Here is a 23,767-nt window from a genome sequence, read left to right as displayed (position 1 = left end):
TGATTGAACTAGGATAGAAAGAACTCTAGTTGCAGGTAATTGTACTTAACTTTACAAATAAAATTGGATTTTTAAGGATCCACTTTAGTAAGCATTTCTGCAAAACAGAGTCTTTGATTATTGAAAAGCCTTACCTTGACTCCCATATAACCAGCATACCCTTGAGAGTCTTTTCTTTAGTCGGGTAAGACTTGCTGAGTAATTCCATACTCAGGGTTTATCCCTTCGTTGTTTTTAGGTGAGGAAGTAGCAGATTTCTGCTGCTTCTGTGCCAAGGTGGTTCCCAAAGAAGAAAAACAAGACTGAAGTACGGGAGGACTTGGTCCTCCGCATAGAAATCTTTTGCCTAGCACTTATCGGGAGGAGTCTGTGTCTCCCTTGGTTTGTATAATATTACTACTCAGCACTCGCCTTTTTAGTTCTGGTCTGTAATAAAACAACTTGAGCTTGCTTTTTTTAAAATAAATGTAAGTTATGTAATCGCTTCCGCATTTCTTTATCTCCGATGTTCTGTAATGTCTGCAAGACGGGTGAATCGTTCCTGGTGAGGTAAGAAAAGATACCGACTTGTCAAGTGACTTAGGAACATCTACAAGATGTCTGATGTCTGTTAGACAAGGACAACTGTAGGTGGGCCTAATTACTTGGGAGGTTCCGTCACAGCTGGTATCGGAGCGTAGCCCTTCTTTGCAGATATTATGAGGCATCTTCAAAAGGATTTTCAAAAGTCTTACCTAAAAACTCTTTTCTCTTCTTACCTATGTATTCTGAAGAGTCTATCTTAAAGACCAGATAGGAAGAGTGCAATGTATAGAAGGTTGAATCGACTAAGGTTGATTCTATACTTACACATGCATCATGCTAAGAATTATACTAATAACATTTTCCCCCTTAGAAAGATGCCGCCACGCACAAGGCTAACGGCACGCAAGTCCACTGGACCAATTGGAGTGCCCCGGCATCAACTAGCCCCTCGACATGAAAGCAGTAGCAGTGGGAGTAATGACCCCATAGGAGATCTTGAAGCTCGAGTGAGTCGACTTCAAGCAGCGCTGCAACACAGGACCGATGCTTGGGTCGCAGACGGAGATAGAATCAATGAACTAAGAAGGGACATCCGTCACCTGCAGGATCAGCTTGCTGATCGGGACTTAGCACTTGACTGGGCAGTACAGTCTCGTTTGCTGGCATGTGCTAAGGAAGCAAGGGCTCAGGCCCGAATTAAAGAACTTAGCTCAACTGTCGACAACCTGCAGGTTTATTGCAATACGTTGCATGAGGAAGTCCATGTACTATACTCGCAATTACCCCCTAGTGCATCTGCACACCCTGCTGAGGCAGAAGCCGGACCCTCTCACGTTGCGGGACGCGCGCTGGGTGGGGAGTTAGACCTTTTTGAGCCCCCTCCTTCCTTGAGGTTGGTTGACGTCTGGACTCCCACACCTGACGAAGAGGCCGCCAAGAGTAATGGAAAGCAGGACTAATGGTGTAATAGAAGTAGAGTAGTGTATTGTAGGGTGTACTATTGTGTAATAGGTTGAACTTTTGTATAATGGGTAATGTATCCTGTTATGTAATATCGAGTCTGTATCATTACTTTTTATAGTAATGTAAAATGGAAGGTTTCTCTGGCATATTATGTTTACTTCAAATGTTCTTTGCCACAGATGCCGACCAGGACTCGAGGACAGGACGCAGCAGGAACTTCTGGGGGAAGGGATGTTACCCCAAACCCACCTCTGGTTCCTCCCACATTAGCCGAGGCGATTGCCGCCCTGGTGAATGCCACCGCAGACAATACCCGCTTTCTTAGGGAAATGGCGGGTCAACAGCAATTCCAGCAGCAGGCAAGAAGGGGTTATCAGCAAGGCCCCCGTGAGACCACTTATCTGGACTTCTCGGAAACCCGTCCACCACTATTTGTGAAAGCTGAAGATCCACTAGAAGCCGATGAATGGATACGAGTTATTGAGCAGAAGTTTGGTCTTCTCCGTTGTTCAGAAACGCAGAAGCCGTTATTCACAGCACAACAACTACGTGGTCCTGCCAGTACCTGGTGGGGAAATTTTGTGGCTATTCAACCTGTCAACCATCAAATTACCTGGGAAGAGTTTAAAGCAGCCTTCCGTGAGTACTACATACCCGAAGGAGTGCTGCATATGAAACAAGAAGAATTTATGAAGTTAAAACAAGAAGGAGATACCGTCAATCAGTATCTCAACAAGTTTAATCACCTGTCGCAGTATGCCATCGACCAGGTGAATACTGATTTAAAGAAGAAGAACTGTTTTATGAGAGGACTAAATGATCGGCTACAGAGGAAAATGGCTGCTTGTATTGACTTGACGTATGGAAAGGCTGTCAGCACAGCCTTGTCTGTTGAAGCAAAATACGCAAGCTCTGGGAAGAATAAGGGATTCAGTGGTGAGAGGCCTAATCAGGGCCAGGCGAAGAGGCAACGGTTTGTGATCCGGCCTTCAAGCCAAAATCGCACTTTTTCTCGTCCACCCTCATTCCCTTTCAAACAGCCAATCATTATTCGCCCCAACAATACCCCCACTACTCCAAATCAGCCGGGTGCCCCAGGCACTCGATTCCCTGCCTTGCCCAGCTCTTCAACTGGGTGTTTTAATTGCGGCAAGTCGGGACATTTCATCAAAGACTACCCATATCCTAAGCAAAATCAATCAAATGCTCCGCAAGGATCTGGGAGATCAGCTCAGCCCAAAGGAAATGCTGTGGGGAAAATACAAAAAAGACGGGGCGTGTATATTACACCCAAGTGGCCACTACACCGGAAGGAGAGCCGGTGATGATGGGTACGTTTCCCGTGGCCAGTCACCCTGCAATTATTCTTTTTGATTCTGGTGCTTCGCATACATTCATTAGCAAGAAATTTATGGAGCAACATCATATTGCATGCCATGAATCAAAAGAGGGATTTAAAATTCATTCATCTGGGGGACACATTTTTACTAGAGAAGTGGCCTATGAAGTGCCAGTAACAATGGCCGGACGGAACTTTCCTGCTAACATGATTGTTCTGAAAGGCCAGGATATAGATGTAATTTTGGGTATGAATTGGTTAACCCAACACAAGGCAATTCTCAACACTGAACTCAGAACCGTCAGGTTGAGCTATAATCAAGAAGAGATTCTTTTGTCTCTCCCCGTAACCAATCCAGCCAAAGTTTCTGGTAGAGTATATGAAGCCATTGTACCGGAGATCAAGAACATTCCGGTAGTATGTGAGTTTCCAGATGTATTTCCGGAAGATTTGCCTGGACTGCCCCCTGAAAGAGATGTAGAATTTGTAATTGAGTTAAAGCCCGGTACGGCTGCCATCTCCCGAAGATCGTACCGTATGCCCCCTAATGAGTTGGCAGAATTGAAAATTCAATTACAAGATCTACTGAATAAGGGATTCATCCGGCCAAGCTCGTCCCCATGGGGTTGCCCCGCCATTTTTGTTAAGAAGAAGGATCAAACCTTGCGAATGTGCGTGGATTATCGACCCCTGAATGAGGTCACCATCAAGAATAAATACCCTCTTCCAAGGATCAACATCTTATTTGATCAACTAACTGGGGCGAGGGTATTTTCCAAAATTGATCTCAGGTCGGGCTATCACCAAATCCGTATTCGGCCCGAAGATATACCGAAGACCGCGTTTACTACGCGGTACGGATTGTTTGAATACCTGGTAATGTCTTTCGGGCTCACAAATGCTCCTGCCCACTTCACCTATTTGATGAACTCGGTGTTCATGCCCGAGTTGGACAAGTTCGTGGTGGTCTTCATCGATGATATCTTGATATATTCTAAAAATGAAGAGGACCATGCTCAGCATCTACGGATTGTATTGACGCGCCTGAGGGAACATCAGCTGTATGCCAAGTTCAGCAAGTGCGCGTTCTGGCTGGAGGAAATTCAATTTTTGGGGCACGTGTTATCGGCTAAAGGAATTGCGGTAGATCCTAGCAAGGTCAAAGATATTCTGGAGTGGAAACCCCCAACCACTGTTCACCAAGTCCGGAGTTTTCTTGGACTAGCTGGATATTATCGTAGATTCATACCAGATTTTTCTAAGCTTGTGAAGCCAATCACAAGTTTATTAAAGAATGACATTAAGTTCAATTGGTCTTCTAAGTGTAATGAAGCCTTTGAGCAATTGAAGACACTATTGACCACTGCTCCGGTATTAGCTCAACCGGACATCACTAAGCCTTTTGATGTATATTGTGATGCGTCAGGCAGTGGACTCGGCTGTGTATTAATGCAAGAGGGCCGAGTAATTGCGTATGCTTCACGGCAGTTGCGCCGACATGAGGAGCATTACCCAACTCATGATCTGGAGCTAGCTGCTGTGGTTCATGCCCTGAAAATATGGTGTCACTATCTGCTGGGAAATATCTGTCACATATATACAGATCATAAAAGTTTGAAGTACATCTTCACCCAGTCAGAATTAAATATGAGGCAAAGACGATGGCTTGAGCTTATTAAGGACTATGAACTGGAGATCCATTATCACCCAGGCAAAGCCAATGTGGTGGCAGATGCACTGAGCCGTAAGACTTCCTGCCACTGTCTTATGGTGAAGACCTCTGAGAACACTTTGTGTCAAGAGATGGAAAAGCTAAACCTGGGGATAATCCAACAAGGGACTCTAAATCAGCTAAAGCTTGAGTCAATCATTTTGCAAAGGATAATTGATGCTCAAAAGGATAATCTGGGTATGAAGCACATACGAGAAAAGATAAGGGCTGGAGTAGCCAAATGTTTCAAGGAAGACGATCAAGGTGTGATATGGTTTAAAAACCGCATAGTAGTGCCAAAGAACGAAGAACTCCGCCAGCAAATTCTTGATGAAGCACATCTTAGTCGTTATTCTATTCATCCCGGAAGCACTAAGATGTACCAAGACTTAAAGCAACATTACTGGTGGACAAAGATGAAGATCGAAATTGCACGCTATGTGGCTAAGTGTGACATTTGCAGACGTGTCAAGGCCATACACATGAAAACTGCTAGTCCATTACAGTCGCTACCAATACCAACATGGAAATGGGAAGACATCAGTATGGACTTTATTGTGGGATTGCCCAGGACCACAAAAGGGTATGACTCTATTTGGGTTATCATTGATCGACTTACCAAGATCGCCCACTTCCTCCCTGTCAAAGTAAAATATCCCGTCATTACCTATGCAGAGTTGTACATCGCCCGTATTCTCAGTTTGCATGGTGTTCCAAAGACTATAGTGTCGGATCGTGGACCATAATTTGTATCCAAATTCTAGGAAGAACTTCATAAATCCCTGGGTACCAAGCTGCTCCACAGTTCGGCCTACCATCCTCAAACCAGTGGACAAACTGAGAGAGTGAACCAAATACTTGAGGATATGCTGCGGGCATGTGTTCTGGACTTCTCACAGAAATGGGATGAATGTTTGCCCTTAGCGGAGTTTTCATATAATAATAGCTATCAAGAAAGTATCAAGATGGCACCCTTTGAAGCTTTATATGGACGTCGATGTCGTACTCCGCTAAATTGGTCTGAACCTGGTGAAAGGTGCTTCTTTAGGCCTGATATGGTGAAGGAGGCCGAGGAAAAGGTTCAGAAAATTATTTATAATATGAAGAAGGCACAAGCTCGTCAGAAGAGTTATGCAGACACACGGCGAATGCCCTTATATTTCCTGGAAGGAGACTATGTTTACCTGAAAGTCTCACCAATGAAAGGAGTATCGCGTTTTGGGGTTAAAGGGAAGCTTGCACCCAGGTACATTGGTCCATTCCTGGTACTTGAGCAATGTGGACCAGTGGCATACCGACTCCAACTACCCGAAACCTTGTCTGCTGTGCATAATGTGTTCCATGTGTCACAATTGAAGAAGTGTCTTCGGGTTCCCGATCGAACCATTGAAGTAACGGATGTTGTCCTTGAACCGGACTTGACATACTCTGAGCACCCTATTCGAGTCTTGGATCAAAAGGACAGGGTTACCCGGAGAAAAACTCTCAAGTTTTATAAGATACAGTGGAACCAGCATTCTGAAGATGAGGCTACATGGGAAACTCAAGATTTTCTAGAAAAGAATTTCCCAGGCTTTTTAGCCTCATGTAAATTGTAAAGCCTGTATAACTGTGTAATAAAGAAGTGACCCCCACATCACCCTGCCTTGTACCAGAAATAAGGAAATAAAAGTATTCCGCGTTTCCTTTTCCATTACTTACCCTAGGACTTTTAATCTCGGGACGAGATTCTTTTATGGGGGGAAGGATGTAACACCCCTGGTGTTACTATAACTAAAACTTGAGCATGACATCATAACATTGGCATTGCATATGTTTGATACACCTAGAATGCATTCACTAGGCAAAAATTTCGAGCAAGTTGTATTGTTTTAATGTTTTACAAATAGGACCCTGGATAGGAAGCTTTACCCTAAATAGGGATTAAAGGGGTAAAACCTAACCCAAATTGAGAAAACCTAAATACTTTAGGGTAATAGCTATAAAATATCCCTAAAAACAAAGTTGAATCACCTTTATACCCCTAAGATACCAGAAACCCTAATTGGAACCCTGGAAAACCCTAAAACTAAACCCTAGGGGCCTATGTGCAAAATTAGTCCACTTTTGGACTAAAGTGCAAAAACCAAGCCAAATAAGTATCTTAAGTCACATGGTTCACATTTGGGAAGATTTACAAGCCAAACCCTGAGTTTTGGGCTTATTTGCAAAAGAGTCACATTTGAACTCTTTTGACTAAGTCTAATTTCGGTGTATTGTGCTCATCTTTGTGACCCTGTAACTTCTAAACAAAAGAGAGTTTGCCCTAGGTCACCACATCAAAATTGTAGCCCAATTATAGGAGAACAGGTTTGCTTAAGAGTGCAAGCCATGTTCTTGTGAAAACTTGGAAGATAATCATACCCAAACTTGGACTGTCAGGCTGGTATAGACTGAATTTCTGTTGGACAGTGACCTTGATCCAACATTAAGAGACATTTAGACTAATATCCAGTGGAAATCTACCTATGGTTGCCATAGCAAGGTTGTAGTTTGTATAATGCTCTACAAGTTTGCTGCAAAGATTAACTTATGTTACCACAGGAATTTGGGAGAAAATTAAGCTCCAACTTGGTCTGTCAGACAAGCTTTGCACTGAATCAAGGCGCACTGTTCACCGATCTTCAGAAAAATCGCGCCGGCGATAAGAACGCCACCGCCGCGTGGATGGTCGTCGGCGGCCACGGTAAAAGGCTGTTGCAACGTGGCGTTAAAACGGGGAGGTGGCAGGCCCTGGTTAATCGGCGGCCACCGTGCCATCACCGTGGTCCTGTCGAAGCTAGGCTCGCCGCACCTCCCTTGCGCGTTGACTGATCGGATAAGACCTCGCCGCCGGCCGATTACTGCCGCGCGCCACATGCTTAAGCACTAGTCCTCGTCGTGGTGACTCATGGGTTGCATGTCCGGTGATCACCAGAATAACTGCCACGGTGAAAGCCATTTATTCCACGCATTGAGCTCGTCTCTCCTGCGGCCGCCAGCACTGCTCGGCCGAATTCGTCACCGCCGCTTAACTTCTCTATAAATTGAAGCCACCGCAAGCTCCATAGGGTAGTCAAGAACCCCGACACCCAGTATTGTCCCCAGTTGATCGCCAGCGAGCTGGAATTTCACAGTTCCCCCAATTCGGTTTCCGCCACCGCAAGAACACCCTCACCGCGGCCAGCCGTCCCCAGGTCTGCTCATTCCTTTTTCATCCCTGTTCTAGCATACTTACGTATTGGTGATGCTCTCTGACCCTTCCAATCGAACCAAACCGCCCCTAATCGCCGGGAACACGGCTGTCTTGCCGTGGGGTTCACGGCCGCCGTGGCCAGTGCTCCTTAGATGGTCTTAGATGAAATTGGGTTGGGGGAAAGGCTCGGGATAGGTCCGCTGTGATGCCCACCGCTCGGGAGCGCCGGTCTTGGCCCCCTCCGGCCGGTATAGCTCGTCGGTGTCGCGCTCTGGTGTGTTGCTCGCTGTCGGGGGCTAGCACGGTGAAGAAATAGAACCTTAGGGGCTTATCTGTAATCTGTCAGCGACATAGTGCCACAGTGAAAGGGCTCGTTCGCTGTTAGACAAAAACGCGAGGGCCTCTGTGCAAGTCTGCCAGCGCGGGCGCGGGCGCGCGCATTTCTTCTGGTAGTGGGCCGACCTGGGCTGGATTCAGTCCAATACTATTCATCTGTTTTTTCTTTTTCTTTTATCTCCAGAGCTAAAACAATTGTAGAAAATTACAGAAAAATCCTAAAATTGTGAAACCAATTTTCCTAGGCTGGTTATTTTCCCTAGAATTTAATAAAAATAAGTTTGTGATTTTTAAAGGAAATAAGAAATTTTAGGGTATTTAAAGTGGTTAAAAGTATTAGTTATGGATTTTTAGAAAATAATTGGTAAGTCCAAAAATGCCCAAACTTTTTATGGGAACTTAAAACAATATTTAGAAGCCTTGGGTAGAGTTTGAATTGATTTGGACCTTGTTTGATCACCAAACCCCAAAACACCCCCTGCCCTGTGAACTCCTTTACCGACTCCGGAAACCCTAAGTTCCCGGAGTTCCGTGAAGGAAAGTTGTATTCAAGACATAGATAATAAGTTTATATTATCTTTGCATCCTCATGAGCATCCCATGGCATCCATTCTTATACCTATGTATGGTTATGATTAGAACGTGAAGAAGAAATAGAAGTCACCGAGGAAAGGACACCACCACCTTCGGATTCTCAAGCAGGCAACTGCTTCTACTTCGATATTTGTGGATCCGAACCCGACTCACCTGTGAACGAAGGCAAGCCCCGGTGCATTTGCCACCTCCCTTGATGTTTTTAAAATTTTTCTCACTTGATTGCTGCATTAGGTGATAGGAGTTGATTGATTAAACAATTCCTGCATTACCTTCCTTGATCTTGATTACCCTCCTTGAAATCCTGTTTTTACAAAAAGGTTTTACTATGCTTAGTATTGCTTAGAAAAACAAAAGGATTTGTTTTACAAAAGATGTTTGGCAAAGTGGGAGGGTTGTTTTCAAAAATAAAACTTGATGGTGAATCCATCATGGCTATGATGGATTCAACATCGGAAAAGATGTACCTCTGCCAGGTACCAAGTTTTTGGGTTAAAAGATTAAGCTGAGACCAGGCGGGTGACTTGCACGGGAAAGGAGTCTCGGTGTAGTGTCTCCGTCTGAGTCGATTAAGGACCTTGTCGATGTAGGCTTGATGATCGAGGACCCTTTAACTGGTCACATGCCTCGTCATGGGTAAGCCTTGCCTCGGGCAGACTAAGGCCAGAATAAGATAACACGAAATGGGCGTGGAGCGGTGGCGAGAGTAGCATGTACCCTCCGTGGCAAGAGGCTGGACGGTGGTGTAACTGTGCTCTCGGTTTGCGTGAACCTGATCTGGTCTTAAGAACCCCGGTGGCGGGTTGACATATGCAAGGGTTAAGTGCTACATATGTCGTGTGATTGGAGATCCTCAGCTGAGTATAATCGATTCGGATCGCCGTACCTTCGCGGTTATGAAGACTTGGTCACTGCCCTACACGTAGCATTCCACTAAAAATGATGGGTTTTTGTTAAGAATTTGGCTAGTGCAGGACCAGTGATTGAACTAGGATAGAAAGAACTCTAGTTGCAGGTAATTGTACTTAACTTGACAAATAAAATTGGATTTTTAAGGATCCACTTTAGTAAGCATTTCTGCAAAACAGAGTCTTTGATTATTGAAAAGCCTTACCTTGACTCCCATATAACCAGCATACCCTTGAGAGTCTTTTCTTTAGTCGGGTAAGACTTGCTGAGTAATTCCATACTCAGGGTTTATCCCTTCGTTGTTTTTAGGTGAGGAAGTAGCAGATTTCTGCTGCTTCTGTGCCAAGGTGGTTCCCAAAGAAGAAAAACAAGACTGAAGTACGGGAGGACTTGGTCCTCCGCATAGAAATCTTTTGCCTAGCACATATCGGGAGGAGTCTGTGTCTCCCTTGGTTTGTATAATATTACTACTCAGCACTCGCCTTTTTAGTTCTGGTCTGAATAAAACAACTTGAGCTTGCTTTTTTTTAAATAAATGTAAGTTATGTAATCGCTTCCGCATTTCTTTATCTCCGATGTTCTGTAATGTCTGCAAGGCGGGTGAATCGTTCCTGGTGAGGTAAGAAAAGATACCGAACTTGTCAAGTGACTTAGGAACATCTACAAGATGTCTGATGTCTGTTAGACAAGGACAACTGTAGGTGGGCCTAATTACTTGGGAGGTTCCGTCACACGCAGAAACCTTCGGACATACGCTTGGAGGTATTCTTCGTGGTCCTGGGTACACTGGAATAGAGCTTGAGCAGTAACTGGCTTCGTCTAAAACCCTTGGAAACTAGTTATCAACATATCTTTCAACGTCTGCCAAGAAGTGATTGTCCCTGGCCGAAGAGAGGAGTACCAGGTCTGAGCGACGCTCTTGACGGCCATGACAAAAGACTTTGCCATGACTACAGTATTGCCACCATACGAAGATATGGTTGCTTCATAGCTCATCAAGAATTGCTTCGGGTCTGTATGACCGTCGTACATGGGGAGCTGGGGTGGCTTGTAAGACTGGGGCCATGGTGTAGCCTGCAATTCTGTTGAGAGAGGAGAAGCATCATCGAAAGCAAAATTTCCATGATGGAAATCTTCATACCAGTCGTCCTCATTGTAGAAGCCTTCCTGATGAAGCTCTCTGCGCGGAGGCCTTCGGTTCTGATCATCTTGAACAAGATGACGAACCTCTTCGGAAGCTTCATCTATCTGTCTCTGAAGATCAGCTAAACGAGCCATCTTCTCCTTCTTTCGTTGCACCTGTTGCTGAAGGATCTCCAGGTTTTGGATCTCCTGATCCAAGTCATCTTCCGGAGACGTTGGACTAGCAGCCTTCCTCTTCTGGCTTCGGGCCTCCCTAAGAGAAAGGACATCCTGATTGGGATCCAGCGGCTGCAGAGCGGCAGCCCCTGTTGCCGAAGCTTTCTTCGGCGGCATGACGAAGGTGATGCTTGCCGAAGGTGTTCAAAACTCAAAAAATGGACGTGAGTTCACCGGAGGTGGGCGCCAATGTTGAGGACTTGTTCTCAAATGCTATGAATTAAGAACAAGGCAACATAGAATATTAAATATCAGAACCCTTCGTCCTTTGAAGCATTATTTCCCCTTGGATATAATGAATTTCGGACGAAGGTCATGAAGGTCATACCTTCATTGTTATAATAAAAGACAAGAAAAGATTTATGTATGAAATACAGAGAATAATATAATTACATTTAAACATTATTATTAATTTATTTCTATTCATTTTACTTATACAAGCAATAGCAAATTACAAATGTACCTTCGGTCTGAAGAAAAGTAAGGGCATAAGCGTGATGACAATGCCAAGTCAGCGTGAACAGTACGGGAGTACTGTTCATCTATTTATAGGCACGGGACGCAGCCCATGTAAAATTACATTAATGCCCTTTACATTTATCAATAACTATATAGTAATTCTTCAGGGTCTAATTTGGCTTTTCATCTTTAAGTCGGATCCCCTTTTCTGCTGTTATGCCGAAGCTTATCTGCGCATAGCTTCGTGATGATCTTTTCCTTCGTCACAATCGCCTTCCGTCCCACTCAAGCTTCGTCTTGACCATACTCATATACTTGTAATCCGATTCCGAAGATACCTGTTCACATATTTCACTTGGAAAACATTGTCAAATCATGTTCTTGAGAACCTTCGAAAGCCGAAGGCCCCCAACACTGTGAAAAAACTATTGTGGACTGTGAGCTAAAACTATTGTGGCCTGTGAGTGGTAAAAAACAAAAACCTTTAGGCTTTGTTCGGTTATTCCCAGTACACATGGATTGGATGAGATTGGAAAAAATTAAGAACAAATTTGACTTATTTGGGATTTAAACCCACCCAATCCTACTCAATCCACATGGATTGAGAGCTAACCGAACAAGCGCTTAGGTGAAAACTACTAAAATTTACTAAAAGTTATTCTATATATATTTACACAGTTTCATCGGAAAGCCGCTAAAAGCAGGTATAGAACTGCTTTTTTGGATCAAACCCTTTGGTTTAGCTTTTATTTTTGGTGAGCAAAAACGAAAAGCCAAACTAAATACACGCTAAGATCACTACATCTAATGCAAGCATAAAGTGGGTCATCAGCGGTAGAAGTACTTGTTTTGTTTGTCAACTGCACATGTCACAATCATTCCTGAGCTTTTTATCCCACACAAAACTAACAGAATATGTTTTCACAACGAAACTATCACACAACCTGCAAGCAATCAAACCGGTTAAGATGGACAACTATATTAGGCGGGTAGACTTAAGGTTACCAACCACGTAGGAGCATTGGGCGTGGCCTAACAAGACCACTGGGATCGTCTTCGACTCGATAAATCGATATCACATCAGATCAAGTGCTAGGATGGTAGACGAGCGTAGGATTGATGGCAGTTCACTTCGGATTAAAGCCGGCTGTTTGGATTGCTGTAGTTGCAATTCATATAGCCAAATATACCATAGATGCAGTAGAAGCATTAAAGCTAAACAAACAGATTAAAAGTTTCTTCCTTCTTTCTGAGCACCCATATTCTTCTTTCTCTACTTTTTATATACCTTCTACGTTTCTTTATATTGTGCTAGAATGGTAGAGGAGGCTGGAGCATCCTAATTGGATCCACCCCTGAATGTGAAAGTGTGTCTATGTTGATAGATGAGTATATCCTTTCTTGCTTTTAGGAACTGGCTCATTCCTTTTAAACCAGTATCGGTTTTGTCTAATAGATCAAATAGGTTCGTCACTTGTATACTATAGAGGTTGTGGAGGAAGATGAGGGAGTGTAGATAGCATACCTTTGGGCTTGAGATGGGCGGCGACGGTTAGGGTTGTCATAGGATCTGAATGTTGAGTGCCTGCATCCTGGCTCAGTTCTCCTCCTCTCCCTTACATACTAGGACCTTGGGATCAAGTGCTGGTGATCGAAGGCATTGTAGGAACATTGATCTCTATGGACAATGGCTCCTTTGGTTGGACAATTTTGGTCACTAGGCGCTAGAGAGAGATTGAATCTCGATTGGGTGTATGTGATAGCTAGGGTTTAGCGAAAGCACGAGAACCGTTGTGTTCCATGATGGCCCCAGCCTCGGATTATGTAGCACTTGTGGGCCGAGGGTCATAGCCATGGTATAGGATTGCGCTCCCCATTAGGGAATGATTCATTCTCGAGTCGGTCCCTTGATAGATCACATGTACATATCTTTAACTTTCTATGTTCCACCCTTTAACAAATTAACACAACAAGACCAATGCATTATGGAGACCAATTATATTTTACCAAACTCATTGACTATAACATTTAACATGCCCCTCTTCCTCAAGGTAGCAGGTTCCTGCACGGCCGCCACGCCGCGCGGCAGCCACCGCGCGCAGCAGGTTCCTTCACGGTCGGGGCCAACAGCGGCAATAGGTTCCTGCACGGTCGCCACGCCGCGCGGCAGCCACCACGCGCTCGGCCAGCAACACCCACGTTGGATCCGCCGGCTCGCAAGGCCTCCATCGTGCGCTCGGCCAGTGCCGTCCGCGCTGGATCCGCCCGCCCGCAATCGCTGCCACGCCTAAACACTAGTTTATGGTGGTCTCGGATAGCTTTTATAGACGACTCGAGACCTGGTCTGTTTGATGTGGTGCGGCTGAACCGAAAGGTGTTATTGGGTCAGGGCTTCTGGTCACTCTTTGGAAGTCTAAGGCTCCTAATATCTAAACTATATAGAGAGAAGTGTACAAAATTTTCATTTCCATGTTTATATAATATTTTCCACCTAAACAAAACTTTTGCTTTACTCAAATATCGTAAGACTATCACACGGTCTGTTCCAGAAGGTGGGTCGTTCAATTTACAACTGAAGCCCACTAATTAACATATGAAAGGACAAACAACGGGAAGGGCGATTGAAAGAGAATAAGGCTCTCTTCAAAAAAAAAGTAAAGAAAGCAAAAGAACAATACTAAGACAAGTTCATTTTAGTTTTTTTTTCTGGCATCTGATAGCTAGAAGGTGAAATAAACAGTTCAGTTGTTGACCTTATTTTTGGAATGTTCGAAAGCTAGTTTTTAATGAAATAATTTAAAAATGTTGAGAGGAGTTTTTCCCGTTTTAGATATGACGAGAAGCTAAATATTTATTGCAAAACCTAATATTAAAAAGGCTAAAAACTGCAGCTCAAATAAATTAAGGCTTAAACAATAAATAAATAATAACAACAACAACAACAACAACAACAACAACAACAACAACAACAACAACAATAATAATAATAATAATAATAATAATAATAATAATAATAATAATAATAATAATAATAATAATAATAATAAAAAAGAGGACGTAGGTGAGAAAACGATAAAAAAAGGTCGGGAACGATATCGTTATACAAACACGATTGCCCGTCAATTAAAAATTAATCCGGTTTTATAATTAATATACTTATTAACGACTACAATATAATAATGGTAGATACTGAAAATTTAGATTTTAAATATGTTAATTTTTAGAAACGATATCAACTTTATAAAAAACGATACATTTACGAGGCCTGCATCTGCATTCAGCCCTACTCACGAGGCATCCTGAGTGAGCCCTAGTCGCAGCCGCACGTGGTCGGCGTGGGCGAACAAGTCCATGCTAAACGCATGTTTTTTTTATAATCTATTTACGTCATAGGCGTGCGCGTGCCTCTCGTCAAAATATATAGATTTCTTATACCTAAAAACAAAATAATCTTCCAGTCTTCAGTAGTTATATATAGGAAAGGTTATAACCTGCACCGTCAGACTAGCTTTGCGCTACATCGAGTTGCGGATGTGAGGTAGCATGGCCATGGACCTGCTAGCAATGCCAGTGCTCCTGTCCGCCGACTCAGCAGCCGCCGTCTTGGTGCTCCTTTCCGTGGCCACAGTTGTTGCCCTGAAGCACTTGCTCTCGTCATGGCGACGATCTCCTCGGCGGCGGCTTCCCCCGAGCCCGACGCCCCTCCCGGTGATCGGTCACCTCCACCTGCTGCGGCCACCGGTGCACCGCACTTTCCACGAGCTCGCAACACGGCTAGGGGCGCCCCTCATGCACATCCGCCTCGGCTCCACGCACTGCGTCGTGGTGGGCTCGGCCGACGTGGCTAGGGAGCTCATCCACGACCACGATGCCACCATCTCGGGACGGCCAGTTTCGGTGCTGTCCCGGCTCTTCTCCTACGGCTCGGCCGGCTTCGCCTTCACGCCGTACAGCCCGCACTGGCGCTTCCTCAGGCGGCTGTGCGTGTCCGAGGTGCTGGGCCCGCGCACCGTCGAGCAGCTGCGGCATGTCCGGCGCGGCAGCCTGGTGTCTCTGCTGCGATCCGTGCTGGCGTCGTCGGCGCGGGGTGACAATAAGGTGGACCTCACCCGCGAGCTCATCCGCTTCTCCACCACCTCCATCATCCGGATGGTGGCGAGCGACGTGGGCGTCACCGACGAGGCGCAGGAGCTGGTGAAAGGGGTGGCGGAGCTGCTCGGCGCGTTCAACCTGGAGGACTACGTCCCCCTGTGCCGCGGCTGGGACCTCCAGGGCCTCCGTAGGAAGGCCAACGGTGTCCACCGGCGGTTCGACGCCGTGTTGGAGCAGATGATCAGGCACAAGGAGGAGGCTAGGGACAGGGAGCGTAGCCGCGGCGGCGCCGCGCAGGAGGACAAGAAAGGGTGGCCGGCTACGTGCAAGCAGCGCAACAAGGACCTGTTGGACATCCTGCTGGACATGGCGGAGAACGAGACGGCGGAGGTGAAGCTCACCAGGGAAAACATGAAAGCCTTCATCGTTGTAAGTAATTAAGCCTGTGAGGGTTAATTAAGGTCAGCTGTTTGGCGTAGCGTCCACACGGTCCATGTATTCTAGGTTTCAGTTTAATAATTTAGTTCTCCATTTCAAATTTAAAACATTCAAATTATTTTGAAGAGTTAAAATATCTTAAATTTAACAAAATTATACTTGAGAATTTTAAAGATTTATAAATATAGCATAAAATATAGTAAACAACTAATACTATATATTTAGTAGCGTAAATATTATTATTTTATTATATTTATTTTGTTGAATTTAAAATACTTTGATTTTTTAATAGAATTAGAATACTGCATAGTAATTTATGATTTAGGAGTGGGACCGATGGTGTATTAACAAAACGGCGTGCACGGTTGACGTTGCAGGACGTGGTGACTGCTGGGTCAGACTCGTCCGCGGCCACGGTGGAGTGGATGCTGGCTGAGCTGATGAACCACCCGGAGGCCCTTCGCAAGGTGCGGGCCGAGATCGACGCGGTGGTCGGAGCGGACAGGATCGTCGGCGAGGAAGACCTGCCGAGGCTGCCGTACCTGCAGGCGACGTTCAAGGAGACGCTGCGGCTGCACCCGGGGGCGCCCATCGCGCACCGGGAGTCGACGGGCGAGATGGTGGTCCGCGGGTTTACGGTTCCGCCGCGCACGGCGGTGTTCTTCAACCTCTGGGCCATCGGCCGCGACCCGTCCTGCTGGGAGGAGCCGCTGGCGTTCAGGCCAGAGCGCTTCATGCCCGGCGGCGCCTCGGAGGGACTCCCGCCCCGCGGCCAGCAGTTCCAGTTCATACCCTTCGGCAGCGGCCGCCGGGCCTGCCCCGGCATGGGGCTCGCGCAGCAGTCCGTGCCGACGGTCCTCGCGGCCCTCGTGCAGTGCTTTGATTGGGCCGCTGTCGATGGTGAGACAGCGGCGATGGGTATGGATGAATCCGACGGGGGTCTGGTGTGCGCTCGCAAGCACCCGCTTGTGCTCCGTCCGACCGCTCGTCTGAACCCGTTCCCGGCAGTCGTCTGAACCCGTTCCCTGCATGCCGCACGGCAAAGCTCCCTCTCCCTCTGTGGCACAATAAGCGTGGGTCTGGTCGAGTTCTTTTTTTATATAAAATTTGGCGATAGATTATTAAAGTATATTCTTGTAATAAATTTATTCACAGCTATAAATATTGTCAATATTTTTATATAAATATAGTTAAATCTAACAAAATTTTATCGTTATTTTGAAAGCAAGAGACTACGTATTTTTATTAATTTTGTACGCCTACATACCTAAGTTTTAAAATAAATAATTTCTAATGCATAAAAGCGGGAGAACTAGATAATTCATCTGATTGAAACGTCAAACGTGGGAGAGCGATGTGCAGCTTGCTTGTAAGACCCACATTTTAGAATAAAGAAAGTATGGAATTATTGTTATGATGTGTCTTTTTCATCTATGTGACAAACAACACTCTTAGTATATGTGGCTAAGCAAATAAAGGATTATGAATACAAATGTAAAAGTTATGCATCAGGCTGGACCTTTTTGTTGTGTTGCATTTAAATTGAAGTTGGTATTCAAATTATGTTCAAAACTGAGTCAAATTTCTAATAAAGGAAAGGAATAAAAATGAAGCCAAGAAAATTCAAAAGAAAAAGAAAAAAAAGAAAGGAGAAACACCAGAATCGACCCAACAAACCCAGCGCACAACCGAGACCCCTGCATTTGGTGTCGACACGTGGGCCCCGCCTGTCGGCCACTCCACGCGCGGACGCGCCCATAGACTCAGGAACTGTCCTGTGGGCCCCAATGGTCAGCCCAGCGCCGATGGCCAAAGGAACCCACGTGCCGATAGATAGCCCCCCAAGGTCAGTCTCAGCAGCCGCTAACACTTGACGTTGTCCCTGGTCGTTGGACCCCATCGCTCAGACTCATCCCCGAGCTGTGAACCCACCGTGCATAACAAACCTCAAAAATCGTCAGGGTTGTTGGATACGCTAGCTGGGGGACTTGTTATAGCTTGAGGGTTGTTGGGGGCCTTCGTCTCTCGAAGGTTTTAAAAAAATGGCTAGCCATTTATTTTTAGTATATTATTAAGTATTATAGGAGCTTCGTTACCATAAAAGGTTCGACATAGATCAAGGGAAGTACGACGAAGTAAGCTTCGTCACGATGAAGCAGGAAGGCGACGTAGGGAGAAGGTGTTGTTCAAGTTACTAAGTTCAAATGGCAATGTTGTCCCTGCGACATTTGTAAACCTTGTATGTAATTGTTGAGGGTATGAATGTAATAACGTACGAAACTGTACAATTGCCTATAAATAGATGAACAGTACCCCGTACTGTTCACGCTGGATTATAATTGCATTCACATCATTGGTTTCGAACACGCCTAAGGTATCAATGTAATATGAATTTTAATATCATCAATATATTCAATACGAAGTAAATATGTGGCATGATACTGCATTTGTTATTATGTTTTTATATTTGTGAATGAGGAAGACTTGTTCTTCATGACCTTCGTCCAAGATCCATTATATCTGAAGGGAAATAATGCTTCCAAGGACGAAGGTCTTTAATGTTTAACAAATGTGTTGCCTTATTCTTGATTCAAAGTAATCGAAAACAAGTGACCAACATTAGCGCCCACCTTTGGTGAACTCAAAGGACCAACTTCGTTAAGAAGAACTCGAACAACTACCTTTGTCATGCCGCTGAAGAATACAGCAACGCTAGGGACCGCCCTTGCACCGCTGGACACCAATCAAGAGGGGCTCCTTCTAAGGGAGGCCTGAATCCAGAAAAGGAAAGTTATTAGCCCAACACCATAGGAAGGAGAGTTGGACCAAGAAATCAGAGATCTAGAAGCTATCCACCAACAAGTGGAGAGAAGAAGGGAGAAGATGCTTCGACTGGCCGAGCTCCAGAAAAAAGATTGATGAAGCAGCCGAAGAGATGTATCACATCACACAAGACAACGAACAAGGACATAAGCCACAACAGAGAGAGCTTTGTCAAGAAAGCCCAAGCCATGATGACGTATGGTATGACGACTTTCATCATGATAACATTGCTTTTGATGATGCTTCCCCCTAGCTACAGAATTGTAGGCTACCCCATGGCCACCTTCATACAAACCACCCCAGTTTCCCATGTATGATGGGCATTCGGACCCGAAGCAGTTCCTCATGAGTTATGAAGCAACTATATCATCATATGGTAGCAACACCGCTGTCATGGCAAAGTCCTTCGTCATGGCATTCAGGAGTGTTGCTCAAACCTGGTATTCTTCTCTTCGGCCAGGAACAATCACATCATGGCAAAAGTTGAAGGATATGTTAGTCACCAGCTTTCATGGCTTCTAGACGAAGCTAGTGACTGCTCAAGCCCTATTTCAGTGCACATCAAAGCTCATGCGCCAACAGTGCCAAATGAGATTGTCATCGAAGGTTTCTGCGTACATCCGAAGGTTTCTGCGTCTCAAAGCTCATGCGCCAACAGTGCCAAATGAGATTGTCATCGAAGCCATGATCAAGGGACTTCATCCAGGTCCAACAATGCAATATTTCGCCAGAAAGCCCCCACAAACCCTGGAGAAGCTTCTTCAGAAGATGGATGAGTACATCAGAGACAACAATGACTTCCGGCAAAGAAGGGAGGAAGCTTACAGATACTTTGAGATGACCAGGGGCTTCAGAGGAAGGCTCCACCCAAGGCATGTCAGGACGATACACAATCCCAGCCAAAGTGAAGACAGAGACAATCACAACCAAGGGCATCAACATAGCTCCCAATCAGCTGGGACACAGCAAAGCTCCTTCAGACCACCAGCCCCAAGAGGCGGATGGTGACGAAGCTTTGGAGGAAGATTCAACTCACAACCAAGAAGGTTGTTTTTCTTGTTCTGTGGAGAGAATAAGGGGCACACAACTAGGACATGCCAAGTTACAATACAGAAGCAAAAAGAGATAGTTGAGGCCGAAGCACGACAGAATGAACCGAAGCAAGTCCTACATACTGTTTCGTGTTATTCCCAGTACATTCCTGAGTATGTGGGCAATCAATAGCCATTTTGAGAACCTACAGTTTCAGTAGCTTTAGCAAACCACTCTCCAGCTGCATGGGTCTTGCCACAACCACCGGTCATGGCTCCAACTTTGTCCCACAACCAACAGCCTGAAGGGAAGCACCAAATTCAGCAACGACGTGATGCAAGAGAAGAGTCCGAAGCTCAGATAGTTAATAGCACTGTTCCAAAGTCGATGCACATTTACTAAAGCTACAGAGGGGTTGGGTTAAAAACTTTCATATACACCTATTGTAATTTTCATTTCTCTCATTTTCATGTTTAGGCCTCAGAAACAATTGAGAAGGTATGACCTTCGGCATGTTGTAACAAATCTGTGGTTACACCATCGAGTGTAACAGTAAGGGTGAAAAATCTCCAAAGTCGTTCCTACGAGGATGCAATGCTAAAATACCGCCTAAGTAAAAAGTGAAGAAGCTCCAAAGTCGTTCCTAAGTGGATGCAGAGCTTAGCTCCAAAGTCGTTCCTACGGGGATGCAGAGCTAAAATACCACCTAAGTAAAAGGTGAAGAAGCTCTAAAGTCGTTCCTAAGGGAATGCAGAGCTTAAATGCCACCTAAGTAAAAGGTGAAGAGACTCCAAAGTCATTCCTAAAGGGATGTAGAGTCTTACTATTGCAAAATGTTTTCTATCAACATTTGTCGCATCATAACATCACATTGTTGGCACTTGCTCTCCTGAGCGAGTGGATCCAACAGGGGAGCAAAAGTGGTGTCAACGGGGCTACAACACGAGATGGCAATAGCTCTCTTAACCTAGCCTCTCAAGGGCACTGTGCGGGGGTATTTATAGGTATCTGAGTGCCCAGCGTCCCGTGTTAAGGACGCATGTGCCCTCAGGCACCTAGGTTATCCCCGGAATATTCCCATAAAGCAGGGTTACAGACCGTAATTACAGGGAGACCTTTACAAATTAGGCCCGTAAAGCGTGGCGGCCGCGCAGGGCCTGTTACAATGGGCCGGATCATACGTGGGCCTCCATGTCGAGCGAGGTCGCAGGATGAGACGACCTCGTCACAAGCCTTCGTCCGACGACGTGTGGGGCGAAGGGTAGGTCTGCCCGTTGTCTTGCCTTCGTCGGTGCAGCGAGGTCGGTGAAGACTTCGAGCGAAGGGTGGCGTCTTCGCCTTCGCCCCAACATTTGCCCTCCGAGGGACCAGTTCGACTAAGTCATCTGGTGCCGAAGTCGTCGCTAGATGGTGGAGTCGCTGCCCTCGCTCGAAGTGGTTCCGCGGGGGTTTTTGACATGACCGTTGATTGACGCCGTACTGTTGGATTGCGGGTTTCCCGAAGCGCCGCGCTCTGTGTATAAAAGGGGGCGGGGGGCGACGTTTTGAACTTTGTCTTTCCGCGCTCCACGAAAACCCTAGCCGCCTTTTCAAACCGCTCGCTGCTCGTCTGCCCTCCTTGCTCTTGCTCGTTGGAGATCTGGCCTGTGTGAAGCAGACCGCCCACCGCCGCCGATGGTACGTAGCGATGCCGTCCTCTTCTTCTTCTGCTGCCGCTACGCCGCCGGCTGGCGCGTCGTCCAGGGAGACACTGAATGATGTGGCGGCGGTGGAGTTGCACGCCGGTGATACAGTGGAGTTCGGCGTGTCGCGGATGTCCTCGGTCCGCGTGCAAGACATGCAACAGCTTGGTTATTTCGGCGGCGGAGTGGCACGTGTCCCGGGGACGGAGGAGGTCCCCGAGCCAGAAGGCGAGTTGGTTGTGTTCGATGCTTTTTTCACTGCTGGTCTTCGCCTGCCCGCACATCGATTTGTGGGAGAAGTCCTGCGTAGGTTTAACGTCCAGGTCCACCAGCTGACGCCAAATGTCGTGGTGGCTCTGGTGAAGTATGTCTGGGCGACGACTTCGTACGGCGGGCAGCCCTCGGTCGAAGTCTTCGTGAAGTATTATTGTCTGCACTGGCAGAAAAGGAAAATCAGAAATAAGATTGCCCAATTTGGATCTTGCACGTTTACGCCGAAGACGGGCAAAACATCGATGGAAGTCGTTGAGTTGGTTCCCTGTGCCCGCAATAAATGGGGCAACTGGTGGGAGTTTTGGTTCTATGTTGCCGAAGGGACGGTCAAAGACCATCCGGGGCTCCCTGTGGCCGAGATGTGCTCGCATTATTATTCAGCATACCCGCGGTTTGAAGTTGCGAAGGAGGATGCGGACGAAGGGGCCTTGCGGTGCGCGGCCGGCCTGAGTAGCGGGCGTGATCTGGTTGAGGAGTTTGTCGCGTATGGCGTGTGGCCCTTGGCGCATGGCTGGGTGCTGGGCGAAGTATGCCCTCGCCAGATGCCTTCCCGTGGCGGGATGCTGGTGCGGAGTCCCGCCTTCGCACTGGATTTGCATGGAAGAGACCCCACCGCATTCGTGCGTGAGGCGGAGGATGGGGCGGCGTGGATAATTGGTCGCTACGTGCCAAAGACGGAGGGCCAGCGTAGTTGGGATATACGCGGATCCAACGATCGCTTCAATAGGGTCTTCGAGTTGAACCGTCTGCCGTATGGCGGTTATCCCGGGCAAGACGACATCGATCGTCGCGGGAAGAAACCGGCGACAGAGACTGAAGACGACCCCGCGCCGGCGGCCGCCCCATCCACTAAGAAGAGGAAGCTAGGTACTGTGATGGGAGGACTGGGGGTCTCCGATAGTTTTGCTATGGAGCTGATGGGGACATGCGCGGCCCCCGGGGGAAGGATGTCTTCGCCCGAGCTCCGGGAGTCTTTGGCGCGGATGCTGAAGGTTACCGGGGGTTGGTGGCCTAAGAACGTTTCTATCTCCCGTGCGGCCGGCGAAGACTTTTTTACATCTCGCATGGTTCGTGACTTGAAAGTGTTTCCTTATGGACGGAATATTGCTGTTGTTGTGTCGGCAGTGATGGACAAGGATCGTCAGGAGGCTGCGCAAAAGCGCCGGGCGGTCATCAGGCTGCCCGAGGCTAGGCCGAAGAGGGCGCGGGGGACTGCGAAGGCTGCCGCCTCCGGCGGTAGCTAGCCGACGCTAGCGGCGAAGTCGGCCCCCCTGGGTCCAGCAAGGTGCCTGATGTGGTGAAGGCAGCTGGCGCCGGCGTGGCCAAGTCCGCCTCGGCCGGAGCCGCGAAGGTCCGAGACTTGCCTTCGCCGGCGAAGCGTGTTGCCGATTTCGGCACTGATATTGGTGTGGAAGATTATCTCGTTGGTAAGTCGTTGGCCCGTTCTCTTTTTTTTGACTGTTGATGCTTTGCAGGATCAAGCGAGGGGCAACTTGCTGTTGTTCCGCCTGCGGTGGCGACCATGGTGTCTGCCACAGTGCCTGGGGCGAAGGGTAGCGCCCCCAGCGCTGGCGGTGAGATTTTGGCGCTCACCATCGTTGAAGACGAAGCGGGCGTTGTGTCCCGCCGGCTGAGGGAGGCGTCGCAGCGGCTGAGTCAGGTAGTTGGGCTAGACTTCGGTTTTTACCGCTTTCGTTGGGATTGTGGACTTATGTTTGTCTTGTAGGCGGCTGACTTCACCAACCGCGTGGCGTCGGGGACCTTTACGGCAGTTGTGTCTGCCGAAGTCGAGAGACTTCGGGCTCAGCATGCTGACGCTGTTCGGGAAAAGTCGGCCGCTGATAGCAAGTGTCGCAAGCTGACGGAGAGGGTGGCCGCGCTGGAGGGCGAGAGGACTGACCTCCGGCGCCAGCTGACGGAGGAAAGGAGGGAGGCTAATCAGGCCCTCGCCAAGGCGCAGTCGGCGCAGGCGGAGGCCAATCTGGCGCGGGCGGAGGGTAGCCTCGCCAGCCAGTGCG

The 23,767-nt window shown here is 47.0% G+C and overlaps 1 protein-coding gene across 1 annotated transcript; it reads left to right on the top strand.

Moving 5' to 3' along the window:
• Positions 1 to 14,910: 14,910 nt before the first annotated feature.
• LOC103626993 (cytochrome P450 93G1) lies at positions 14,911 to 17,353 on the top strand. The gene is made up of 2 exons (XM_008647350.2): positions 14,911 to 15,930; positions 16,317 to 17,353. Exons 1-2 carry the CDS (start codon positions 14,953 to 14,955, stop codon positions 16,953 to 16,955), a joined length of 1,617 nt encoding a protein of 538 aa, XP_008645572.1. The 5' UTR covers positions 14,911 to 14,952; the 3' UTR covers positions 16,956 to 17,353.
• Positions 17,354 to 23,767: the final 6,414 nt, after the last annotated feature.

This window comes from Zea mays, chromosome 5 (assembly GCF_902167145.1).
Source record: "Zea mays cultivar B73 chromosome 5, Zm-B73-REFERENCE-NAM-5.0, whole genome shotgun sequence".
In the NCBI taxonomy this organism is placed as follows: domain Eukaryota; kingdom Viridiplantae; phylum Streptophyta; class Magnoliopsida; order Poales; family Poaceae; genus Zea; species Zea mays.
Note: the sequence above shows the minus strand (reverse complement) of the source record. Positions and strands in the feature narration are given on the sequence as shown.